Source organism: Penaeus vannamei, chromosome 10, assembly GCF_042767895.1.
Source record: "Penaeus vannamei isolate JL-2024 chromosome 10, ASM4276789v1, whole genome shotgun sequence".
Classification (NCBI taxonomy): domain Eukaryota; kingdom Metazoa; phylum Arthropoda; class Malacostraca; order Decapoda; family Penaeidae; genus Penaeus; species Penaeus vannamei.
Window position 1 is genome coordinate 7,831,599 of NC_091558.1, and position 12,500 is coordinate 7,844,098.

Here is a 12,500-nt window from a genome sequence, read left to right on the forward strand (position 1 = left end):
CAAGTCTTGATAAATTTAATTCTAGAAGAGAGAGAGAGAGAGAGAGAGAGAGAGAGAGAGAGCGAGAGCGAGAGCGAGCGAGAGCGAGAGCGAGCGAGAGCGAGCGAGAGCGAGCGAGCGAGAGCGAGCGAGAGAGAGAGAGAGAGAGAGAGAGAGCGAGAACGAGAGAGAGAAAGAGAGAAAGAGAGAGAGAGCGAGAACGAGAGAGAGAAAGAGAGAGAGAGAGAGAGGGAAAGACCCGGCGCCACAATAAATAAGAAACGAAAGGAAACTCCAAGAGCAAGGCCTGACCCAAGCCGCTCCGAGCCGCGAGACAGCTGAAGCGGCCTCCGATCCCTCTCGAGGATCTTGAGGCGTCGATGGCCAGGGGGATGAAGGGCGCGGCGAGGGGGTCAAGGCGAGAGGGCGAGGGGGGTCAAGGCGAGAGGGCGAGGGGGGTCAAGGCGAGAGGGCGAGGGGGTCAAGGCGAGAGGGCGAGGGGGGGTCAAGGCGAGAGGGCGAGGGGGATGAAGGGCGCGGCGAGGGGTCAAGGTGAGAGGGCGAGGGGGTCAAGGCGAGAGGGCGAGGGGGGTCAAGGCGAGAGGGCGAGGGGGGTCAAGGCGAGAGGGCGAGGGGGTCAAGGCGAGAGGGGGGTCAAGGCGAGGGGGGTCAAGGCGAGAGGGCGAGGGGGTCAAGGCGAGAGGGCGAGGGGGGTCAAGGCGAGAGGGCGAGGGGGGTCAAGGCGAGAGGGCGAGGGGGGTCAAGGCGAGAGGGCGAGGGGGGTCAAGGCGAGAGGGCGAGGGGGGTCAAGGCGAGAGGGCGAGGGGGGTCAAGGCGAGAGGGCGAGGTGGATGAAGGCGCGGCGAGGGGGTCAAGGCGAGAGGGCGAGGTGGATGAAGGGCGCGGCGAGGGGGTCAAGGCGAGAGGGCGAGGGGGGTCAAGGCGAGAGGGTGAGGGGGGTCAAGACGAGAGGGCGAGGGGGGTCAAGGCGAAAGGGCGAGGGGGGGTCAAGGCGAGAGGGCGAGGGGGATGAAGGGCGCGGCGAGGGGGTCAAGGTGAGAGGCGAGGGGGTCAAGGCGAGAGGGCGAGGGGGGTCAAGGCGAGAGGGCGAGGGGGTCAAGGCGAGAGGGCGAGGGGGGTCAAGGCGAGAGGGCCAGGGGGGATCAAGGCGAGAGGGCGAGATGGATGAAGGGCGCGGCGAGGGGGTCAAGGCGAGAGGGCGAGGTGGATGAAGGGCGCGGCGAGGGGGTCAAGGCGAGAGGGCGAGGGGGGTCAAGGCGAGAGGGCGAGGGGGGTCAAGGCGAGAGGGCGAGGGGGTCAAGGCGAGAGGGAGAGGGGGGTCAAGGCGAGAGGGCGAGGGGGTCAAGGCGAGAGGGAGAGGGGGGTCAAGGCGAGAGGGCGAGGGGGGTCAAGGCGAGAGGGCGAGGTGGATGAAGGGCGCGGCGAGGGGTCAAGGCGAGAGGGCGAGGGGGGTCAAGGCGAGAGGGTGAGGGGGGTCAAGACGAGAGGGCGAGGGGGGGTCAAGGCGAAAGGGCGAGGGGGGGTCAAGGCGAGAGGGCGAGGGGGATGAAGGGCGCGGCGAGGGGGTCAAGGTGAGAGGGCGAGGGGGTCAAGGCGAGAGGGCGAGGGGGGTCAAGGCGAGAGGGCGAGGGGGGTCAAGGCAGAGAGGGCGAGGGGGTCAAGGCGAGAGGGCGAGGGGGTCAAGGCGAGAGGGCGAGGGGGTCAAGGTGAGAGGGCGAGGGGGTCAAGGCGAGAGGGCGAGGGGGGTCAAGGCGAGAGGGCGAGGGGGGTCAAGGCGAGAGGGCGAGGGGGGTCAAGGCGAGAGGGCGAGGGGGGTCAAGGCGAGAGGGCGAGGGGGGTCAAGGCGAGAGGGCGAGGGGGGGTCAAGGCGAGAGGGCGAGGGGGGTCAAGGCGAGAGGGCGAGATGGATGAAGGGCGCGGCGAGGGGGTCAAGGCGAGAGGGCGAGGTGGATGAAGGGCGCGGCGAGGGGGTCAAGGCGAGAGGGCGAGGTGGATGAAGGGCGCGGCGAGGGGGTCAAGGCGAGAGGGCGAGGGGGGTCAAGGCGAGAGGGTGAGGGGGGTCAAGACGAGAGGGCGAGGGGGTCAAGGCGAAAGGGCGAGGGGGGGTCAAGGCGAGAGGGCGAGGGGGATGAAGGGCGCGGCGAGGGGGTCAAGGTGAGAGGGCGAGGGGGTCAAGGCGAGAGGGCGAGGGGGGTCAAGGCGAGAGGGCGAGGGGGGTCAAGGCGAGAGGGCGAGGGGGGTCAAGGCGAGAGGGCGAGGGGGTCAAGGCGAGAGGGCGAGGGGGGTCAAGGCGAGAGGGCGAGGGGGGTCAAGGCGAGAGGGCGAGGGGGGTCAAGGCGAGAGGGCGAGGGGGTCAAGGCGAGAGGGCGAGGGGGGTCAAGGCGAGAGGGCGAGGGGGTCAAGGCGAGAGGGCGAGGGGGGTCAAGGCGAGAGGGCGAGGGGGGTCAAGGCGAGAGGGCCAGGGGGGTCAAGGCGAGAGGGCGAGGGGGGTCAAGGCGAGAGGGCGAGGGGGTCAAGGTGAGAGGGCGAGGGGGTCAAGGCGAGAGGGCGAGGGGGTCAAGGCGAGAGGGCGAGGGGGGTCAAGGCGAGAGGGCCAGGGGGGTCAAGGCGAGAGGGCGAGGGGGGTCAAGGCGAGAGGGCGAGGGGGGTCAAGGTGAGAGGGCGAGGGGGTCAAGGCGAGAGGGCGAGGGGGGTCAAGGCGAGAGGGCGAGGGGGGGTCAAGGCGAGAGGGCGAGGGGGTCAAGGCGAGAGGGCGAGGGGGGTCAAGGCGAGAGGGCGAGGGGGGTCAAGGCGAGAGGGCGAGGGGGGTCAAGGCGAGAGGGCGAGGGGGGTCAAGGCGAGAGGCGAGGGGGTCAAGGTGAGAGGGCGAGGGGGTCAAGGCGAGAGGGCGAGGGGGGGTCAAGGCGAGAGGGCGAGGGGGGGTCAAGGCGAGAGGGCGAGGGGGGTCAAGGCGAGAGGGCGAGGGGGGTCAAGGCGAGAGGGCGAGGGGGGTCAAGGCGAGAGGGCGAGAGGGTCAAGGCGAGAGGGCGAGGGGGGTCAAGGCGAGAGGGCGAGGGGGTCAAGGCGAGAGGGGCGAGGGGGTCAAGGCGAGAGGGCGAGGGGGGGGTCAAGGCGAGAGGGCGAGGGGGGGTCAAGGCGAGAGGGCGAGGGGGTCAAGGCGGAGAGGGCGAGGGGGTCAAGGCGAGAGGGCGAGGGGGGTCAAGGCGAGAGGGCGAGGGGGGGGTCAAGGCGAGAGGGCGAGGGGGGTCAAGGCGAGAGGGCGAGATGGATGAAGGGCGCGGCGAGGGGGGTCAAGGCGAGAGGGCGAGGGGGTCAAGGCGAGAGGGCGAGGGGGATCAAGGCGAGAGGGCGGAGGGGGGTCAAGGCGAGAGGGCGAGAGGGCGAGGGGGTCAAGGCGAGAGGGCGAGGGGGTCAAGGCGAGAGGGCGAGGGGGTCAAGGCGAGAGGGCGAGGGGGGTCAAGGCGAGAGGGCGAGGGGGTCAAGGCGAGAGGGCGAGGGGGGTCAAGGCGAGAGGGCGAGGTGGATGAAGGGCGCGGCGAGGGGGTCAAGGCGAGAGGGCGAGGGGGGTCAAGGCGAGAGGGCGAGGGGGGGGTCAAGGCGAGAGGGCGAGGGGGGTCAAGGCGAGAGGGCGAGATGGATGAAGGGCGCGGCGAGGGGGTCAAGGCGAGAGGGCGAGGGGGTCAAGGCGAGAGGGCGAGGGGGTCAAGGCGAGAGGGCGAGGGGGGTCAAGGCGAGAGGGCGAGGGGGGATCAAGGCGAGAGGGCGAGGGGGGTCAAGGCGAGAGGGCGAGGGGGTCAAGGCGAGAGGGCGAGGGGGGGTCAAGGCGAGAGGGCGAGGGGGGTCAAGGCGAGAGGCGAGGTGATGAAGGGCGCGGCGAGGGGGTCAAGGCGAGAGGGCGAGGGGGATCAAGGCGAGAGGGCGAGGGGGTCAAGGCGAGAGGGCGAGGGGGGGTCAAGGCGAGAGGGGCGAGGGGGGTCAAGGCGGAGGGCGAGGTGAATGAAGGGCGCGGCGAGGGGGTCAAGGCGAGAGGGCGAGGGGATCAAGGCGAGAGGGCGAGGGGGTCAAGGCGAGAGGGCGAGAGGGCGAGGGGGTCAAGGCGAGAGGGCGAGGGGGTCAAGGCGAGAGGGCGAGGGGGGGTCAAGGCGAGAGGGCGAGGGGAGTCAAGGCGAGAGGGCGAGGGGGGTCAAGGCGAGAGGGCGAGGGGGGTCAAGGCGAGAGGGCGAGGGGATCAAGGCGAGAGGGCGAGGGGGGTCAAGGCGAGAGGGCGAGAGGGCGAGGGGGTCAAGGCGAGAGGGCGAGGGGGTCAAGGCGAGAGGGCGAGGGGGTCAAGGCGAGAGGGCGAGGGGGGTCAAGGCGAGAGGGCGAGGGGGGTCAAGGCGAGAGGGCGAGTATGAGGGGGTCAAGGCGAGAGGGCGAGGGGGGTCAAGGCGAGAGGGCGAGGGGGGGTCAAGGCGAGAGGGCGAGGTGGATGAAGGGCGCGGCGAGGGGGTCAAGGGCGAGAGGGCCAGGGGGTCAAGGCGAGAGGGCGAGGTGGATGAAGGGCGCGGCGAGGGGGTCAAGGCGAGAGGGCGAGGGGGGTCAAGGCGAGAGGGCGAGGGGGGTCAAGGCGAGAGGGCGAGGGGGTCAAGGCGAGAGGGCGAGGGGGGTCAAGGCGAGAGGGCGAGGGGGTCAAGGCGAGAAGGGCGAGGGGGTCAAGGCGAGAGGGCGAGGGGGGTCAAGGCGAGAGGGCGAGGGGGTCAAGGCGAGAGGGCGAGGGGGGTCAAGGCGAGAGGGCGAGGGGGGGTCAAGGCGAGAGGGCGAGGGGGGTCAAGGCGAGAGGGCGAGGGGGTCAAGGCGAGAGGGCGAGGGGGGGTCAAGGCGAGAGGGCGAGGGGGGGTCAAGGCGAGAGGGCGAGGGGGGGTCAAGGCGAGAGGGCGAGGGGGGTCAAGGCGAGAGGACCAGGGGGATGAAGGGCGCGGCGAGGGGGTCAAGGCGAGGGGGCGAGGGGGGTCAAGGCGAGAGGGCGAGGGGCTCAAGGCGAGAGGGCGAGGGGGTCAAGGCGAGAGGGCGAGGGGGTCAAGGCGAGAGGGCGAGGGGGGTCAAGGCGAGAGGGCGAGGGGGGTCAAGGCGAGAGGGCGAGGGGGGTCAAGGCGAGAGGGCCAGGGGGATCAAGGCGAGAGGGCGAGGGGGTCAAGGCGAGAGGGCGAGGGGGTCAAGGCGAGAGGGCGAGGGGGTCAAGGCGAGAGGGCGAGGGGGGTCAAGGCGGAGGGCGAGGGGGGGTCAAGGCGAGAGGGCGAGGGGGGTCAAGGCGAGAGGGCAAGGGGGGGGTCAAGGCGAGAGGGCGAGGGGGTGTCAAGGCGAGAGGGCGAGGGGGGTCAAGGCGAGAGGGCGAGGGGGGTCAAGGCGAGAGGGCCAGGGGGGATCAAGGGCGAGAGGGCGAGGGGGTCAAGGCGAGAGGGCGAGGGGGTCAAGGCGAGAGGGCGAGGGGGGTCAAGGCGAGAGGGCAAGGGGGTCAAGGCGAGAGGGCCAGGGGGTCAAGGCGAGAGGGCGAGGGGGGTCAAGGCGAGAGGGCGAGGGGGTCAAGGCGAGAGGGCGAGGGGGTCAAGGCGAGAGGGCAAGGGGGTCAAGGCGAGAGGGCGAGGGGGGGTCAAGGCGAGAGGGCGAGGGGGGTCAAGGCGAGAGGGCGAGGGGGGTCAAGGCGAGGTGGTCAAGGCGAGAGGGCGAGGGGGTCAAGGCGAGAGGGCGAGAGGGCGAGGGGGTCAAGGCGAGAGGGCGAGAGGGCGAGGGGGTCAAGGCGAGGGGGTCAAGGCGAGAGGGCGAGGGGGTCAAGGCGAGAGGGCGAGAGGGCGAGGGGGTCAAGGCGAGAGGGCGAGGGACTCCCAAGGTCAGTTCCAGTCAACCGGGTCATGCCAGGTTGAATCTGGTCCGGGTCGGAAGATGGCTCGAGACACAAAACGCGCGCGGGACGAGGCAAGCTGTCATGTCCGATTTTTCTGCCGAAATCCTGTCTTGGAATGTGGGACTCTGACTTTTCCTGCTGATGTATTTTTACACGCTAACCTACAGCGGCGTTGAATCCTATTTGAATTCGCTGTATAAGAGGAACACAGGGCAGTCACGGTACCGGGGAATTAACAGTGATGTGTGAAGCGCAATTTTGTTAGAAATCGAGGAAAAAAAACAGCAAATCCAGATTGTCGTGATGCGCTGTAACACATCACAACCGGCATTAAGCTCAAGACGAAAGGATGGCCGGATTAAAGACACTAAGTTCCGCGAAAATACCCCATTACGGATTTGTACCTACCTATTACCGGACGAAATCTAATACGACTTTACGACCTGGACTGAGACAAGCCACTGGTAGCACGAACGAGGAAAGAGGGTCGTAGACGTCTTGTCAGAATGCATCAAGTCGAACGGAGAAGAGTGGAAGATAATGAAATAAAAGGTAACACAGAGGTGGGCTACGCGAGGGGGAGACTCGTAAAAAACTCCCGTAGACTTTTAGTGTCGAACTTGGCACGAGACTCAAAGAATTAGTGGACTGTGTTTGCTTGTACTCTTTGTTTGTTTATTTTCCCTTTGTTCGGCGATACGGCCCGTGTCGCTTTCAAAGAGACCGCAGGTTGCGATGGTAGCTATAAGGTTGAAATTCCTTGGTTTATGTCGTGAGTTAACCACTTACGAGACTTTGTTCCGGTCCCTTCATACACCTGAGCGAGTACTGATGTATACTTTCTCACTCGTTGATACACAGGCGATTGGCCATTCGGGAGGTGACTGGTGGTGACCTCCCGAACCAGGTCTGCCAGAATACCTCCTGAACCGCCACACTCAGCCTCGAGCGAATAATTTAAGCTTAAAGGAGTGGAGTCATGACACCCTCTTGTCTGCTCTGCCACATGTGACGTCACCAGCAGCAGCAACCCCCCCCCCCCCCGCACCCACACGCACGACACAACCTCGTGCTCCGTAAAATAAAAAAAAAAATAAAAAATCAGAAATGACAAACGCGCGGGTGTGTGGCATCGCGAGAACGGTTAGGAACGTTGGTTCGATATCTCGCCCGAAGTCAAAATCGAGGACGTTCTTAGAGGTCTGAATTGTGTGTTTCAAATAACTTTCACGGCATGGACTGAGCGATGCAAGGTATGTCAAGCGAAGAACATTCACTATCGCGATTGCGTCACAAATGAAACAGTTCTTTAGATCTAAATCTAATTAAGTCTTCCTTTGTTTCTGCCCTCTATATCTGTGAACCTGATTGACATCTTGGATAATTTGCAACAGCCGCGCTAGCATATTCATGGCAAGGTTAATCCATACATCGATAGCAGGTGTCGAGTGTGATTGGATCATTTTTCAGCCGCTGACAAACGCTGATTGGCTGAACTGACATCAAACTGATAATGGTCTTATAGTGGGTCTATAACAGCACCGAGCCAGATCATTCCCGGATTCACGTAATGTGGATTTTTAGCGCCGCCGTGTTCATAAGGCAGAGTCGCAGCCACGCACAAATACGCTCAATGCTTGACTTCCATGCAAAGGCCATGGTTATTTATGGAAGCACCATCAAAGGCAATACTGCAGTCTTGCAAAACCACTGTCGACGTCCTCAGGGAAGCCATCCAAATTGTCTCCATCATATTCCCAGTCGAGGCGTCCATCCCCGATGTAGTCGAGGACAGAACACCGGCGGGCAACGACCAGAGGATTCGCAGCGACAACATTAACAGAGCTCGGGTTTAGACGTCTGTCCAGAGAACCAGTGCCTTTGGGTCACTGGCTATTCCGGCATTCAGTAAGTGTATATAGTGTTTGCTTTTATTGCGAGTGTCATTTTTTATGTACCCTATTTGGTAGCTTTACGACCGCGCGTGCGATTTTATTACTAAGTACACCTGCGAGTTGCTATGTGTGCATGTCGAGAACCCAGCATGAATTAGTCTCTTTGTGCATGCATGAGTGTGTGGGTCATTGAGACGGCAAAGGCCGGGTGAGGAGGCGGCGAGGAGAGGGTGAAGAGGAGGTGAGAAGGGATGAGGAAAGAGGCGAGGAGGAGGTGAAGAGGATGCGAAAAGGGGTGAGAAGGAGGCGAGGAGGGGATGAGGAGAAGGACAGGAGTTGAAAATGAGGCTAGGAGGAATCGAAGAGGAGGCGAGGGGGGATGAGGAGAAGGAAAGGAGGAGGTGAAAATGAGGCTAAGAGGAATTGAGGAGGAGGCGAGGAGGGAGTGAGGAAGAGGAGAGGAACGAGAGCCGGAGGCGCGAGGTGGCCGCCGCCGTCGCCTCCGAGCCGAGATGGATGGATTGGCCCCCTGCGCTGACAGGCCGGTCAAGAATCCTTGATTGTTGTAGAGATTGATTTTTCGTCTCTAATAATGGACGGGAAGGTTACAGACTGACTATGTTATGGATTGATCCTGCTTGTCCAACGGCGAGGCGCCCCCCCCCCCTTTGTCCAAAAGACGCAGCTGCTGAGATGTACAACTGGACTGCAGGTTTTCGTGTGAAGTGTAATGGAAAGGGCTGCTTACACAAGCAAACATGTTTCTTTATGGTGAATTACATACATACATCACACACACACTCACACACATATAAATGTATACATATACATACATACATATATATATATATATATATATATATATATATATATATATATATATATATACAGAGAGAGAGATACATATATACACATATATACATATACATATATATACATATTCGTATATATATCACACACACACACACACACACACACATATATATATATATTTATTTATTCATACATATATATATACATACATATATATATATATATATATATATATATATATATATATATATATAATATATATAATATATATATATATATATATATATATATATATATATATATATGCATATATATATATGCATATATATATGCAAATATATATGCATACATATATACATATATACATATACATACATATATATATATGTATGTATATGTATATATATACACATATATACATACATATGTACATATATATACGCGCGCACACACACACGTTATAATAAGCGTAACAGCAAGAGTTACCATTATTTTACCCGGAAATGAGAACCTCAATCATTTAATTAGTCCATAACTGTTATTCGAAATCACCGAATTGGTTTCCTGAAGAAAATCCGTTTTTGTTTTTTTACTTGACATTTTCAACTATAATCTGGGAAGCGTTGTCTTGGGAAGCGATTCTGTATTCACGAATTTGTTTTGATCTTCGGAAGTCAAAGGCAAACGGAGTAATGCAGGCAGCAGGAAACTTTTCCCTTGTCCGAAACGAGTGGAAAGTTCCCTCTGATTCACGTGAAACTCGGCGATGCGGTCCACGGAGGGAGAGAAACATTCCGACGAAAGGAGACACAATCGTTGGAAAATACACACAATTTCCGCCTAAAAAAAGAAGGAAGGAAAATTAACGAACGGTTAGAAAAGGAACGGAAGTACTTACAGTGTTCGCATGTCGCTGGTCTCGTGGCCGCCCCCGCCCGGGGATTTGGCCGCCGCCCCCACGCCCGCGTTGGACGAGGGCGCCGAGGTGGTGGGCGGCACATCCTTGATCTGGATGTGGGGCGGCGGAGCGTGGGCTGGGGCGTGCGTCGGGGCGTGTGTGGAGATCTGGACCTGCACGGGCGGCCTCTGCGTGGCCACGGGCACGGGGATGTGGGCGCTCGGGGGCTCCTGCAGCGGGATGTGGATCTGGCCGTGCGGGTGCGGGTGGTGGGGCGGGTGGGCGTGGGGGTGCGGGTGGGGAGGGTGGTGGTGGTGGTCCTGGATGTGTATGGGCGTGGGCGTGTGGTGGGCGAAGGACGCGATGGGCGCCAAGGGAGGGAAGAGGGAGGTTATGAGCTGGGCGTGAGGCTCCCCCACCGTGCACGCAGCCATCATGGATTTCACCTGCACGCCTATGGTCCGGCCTGGGCGGGAGCCTACGGGCGGCGTGGGCGGGCGCGGGCGGGGTGCCTGGATGGCGGGCACCGGGGGGAAGATCACGAAGGGTGGGCGCGCCAGACCTGAGGCGCAAGGGGCGGGGCGCAGACAAAAGCGGCTCGCGGCGGAGTCGGCGGCGGAGGGAGGCGGAGGCGCCCTGGCTCCGGTGGCAGCGCCTCTGGGCCGCTCGCGGGGAATCTTGCTTGGCTCGGGGCACCGCCTGGCTCTTGCGGGGCCGCGGCACTGCCTTGCTGCGGGTCGTGGCGCTGCTTATCTCATGCGCGAGGCGGTCACTGCTCTGAGGCGCGACCGGAGCGAATCACTGCTGGTTTCCGCGAATCAAAGTTCTAACATATAACTATATATACAACACACAGAAATAGCACCAGGAAGAAGCACTCACATTACATAACACATGAATAACAACAGTTCGTATACACACGATTGCCAATACTATGGTACTCACAGCCTTATTTTCAACTAACAAAATTACAAAGCGATTTATTCACAAAACAAAAATCAGAATGACGGAAAATTTCTGGTTGATTATTGCTCTCAACGGACCCTGGATGGATTAGTTGATCATTATTATTATTATTGATTATTATTATTACTTATTATTATTATTACTATTATTATAATTATTACTATAACCAACTGCTTATCTTATCACTCGCAAAACACCACGAATATGTTTCTCTTTCTTTTCAAATCGATTAACTTGGCACACTAAAAGGAGAAATCACAGATTCTGTCATCAGCACGACCTGTCAGGATAAAGGAAGGGCACTTCTGTTAGTTTTCTTCCTGGTTCAAGCACTAGGGGGACATCAGCAAAGGGAGGGAGCTCAAAGGGCGAAGAGAGGAGGGCGAGAAGGAGCGGAAGGGATGCACGCGTTAAAGGCAGCGGGTGATGGGTGAGGGTGCAGGATATTCAAAGACAGAACGAGAACGAGAGTGCGAAGGAGAACGAGGGAGGGTGGGAGAGAGAGGGAGAGAGAAGGAGACGGATAGAGACAGACAAACAGACAGAGAAAGTGAATGAGAGAGAAGATGGAGAGACAGAATTCTTACTCAACCTACACAAACTTAAATCTAAAAAAAAACACGCACACACAAGGCAGAATTCAGCAAAAGGAACACGCCTTCCTCACTCCCCTTGTCCAGGACCTCCTTAGTACCAACACGTTCGCGTAATTTACTTGGCTTCCTGCATGCACATGTCTCACGCTTCATATGCGAACGCGGTCCCCTAACCTCATTACATTACCCTCGCAACCTGTCCCTCCTCCTCTTTAATCTTGTGTTAAGGCCATCCAGTGCTTGTAAGTAGACCATTTTGATAAAGGGAATAAAGGGAAAGAAAAAGAAAATCATAAAATGGAAAACGAAATAAAAGAATACTGATTTCAAAGAACTAACACATTTTGTGTAACGAATGACATCTAAACCGGAATATTTTTTCTTCTTTGATCTATCAAAAAGTGATAAAGCGCCCTACAGGTAATACATTTTTCTTGAAATGTTCAATTTTCTTTTTTTCTAGGGTAGTTCCGACCGGTTTGAAAAGCCATAAAACGTTTAAATCTTTCACCGTTTTCCCGCCAAGCGTCGTCTTCGCCAATCGAACCCGATTAACGAAGTTGTGGCTGAACGTTTCTTAAATCATTTACATGAGTCAAATTGAAAATTACTCTGGCGCTTCTAGGAAAATGAATTTAATCTAGGATTCTAGGGTGCAGATTAGATTAATTCCCCTCAAAATTCGGAGAGTTGCATGTTTGAATATCGGTAACTGTGGTGTGAACACGCATTACAGTGATATACGAAATATGATATACACGGATTTGGAGTGTGTGTGTGTGTGTGTGTGTGTGTGTGTGTGTGTGTGTGTGTGTGTGTGTGTGTGTGTGTGTGTGTGTGTGTGTGTGTGTGTGTAATGTGAGTGAGTGAGTGAGTGAAAGGTGAGTGAGTGAGGGCGTGAGTGAGTGAGCTGAGTGCGAGTGAGCGAGTCGTTTGTGCGTGCGTGTAAGGGCTTTGTTTATTTTTTTGAGTGAAAGGAGTGAGTGAGTGAGTGCAGAGTGAGTGAGCAGAGTGGGAGGCAGTGAGTGGAGCGGTAGTGCAAGAGAGCGAGTGTGTGTGCCGTGTGTGTGTGTGTGTGTGTGTGTGTGTGTGTGTGTGTGTGTGTGTGTGTGAGTGTGAGTGTCTGAGTGTGCGCGCGTGCGTGTGTGTAATCGTGTAAACAAGGAAAACATACTCATTTACCACGCTAAAAAAATACAACCCGTCCCCTAAAAAAAAAAGAGAGAGACGACATTGCAAACGACTTTACAACATTCCCAGGACATAATCCTCTTTTTCTTCCCCAAGTAAGTAATAATGAGGTGATGATTGTTAGTCCATTATCGTTGTTGCGTGGCAGTTGACGTGTGGACTTCACGACCGGCTCGCCTAACCTGAGCTATGGAGAACATGGCCAAAAACATTTTACTGCATTGACTGTTTGTTATCACTGGCTCTAAGGCAAGGGACATTTG

The 12,500-nt window shown here is 58.3% G+C and overlaps 1 protein-coding gene across 3 annotated transcripts in view; it reads right to left on the reverse strand.

Annotated features, from left to right (window-relative positions):
* Positions 1 to 10,725, reverse strand: part of LOC138863081 (polyadenylate-binding protein 1-B-like) — a 567,744-nt gene extending 557,019 nt beyond the window's left edge. For all 3 annotated transcript variants that reach the window (XM_070126819.1, XM_070126818.1, XM_070126817.1), the window contains exon 1: positions 9,485 to 10,725. In XM_070126819.1, the coding sequence (XP_069982920.1) occupies positions 9,485 to 9,921 (437 nt within the window). In that variant the 5' untranslated portion in view covers positions 9,922 to 10,725. The remainder of the gene's footprint in view (positions 1 to 9,484) is intronic.
* Positions 10,726 to 12,500: the final 1,775 nt, after the last annotated feature.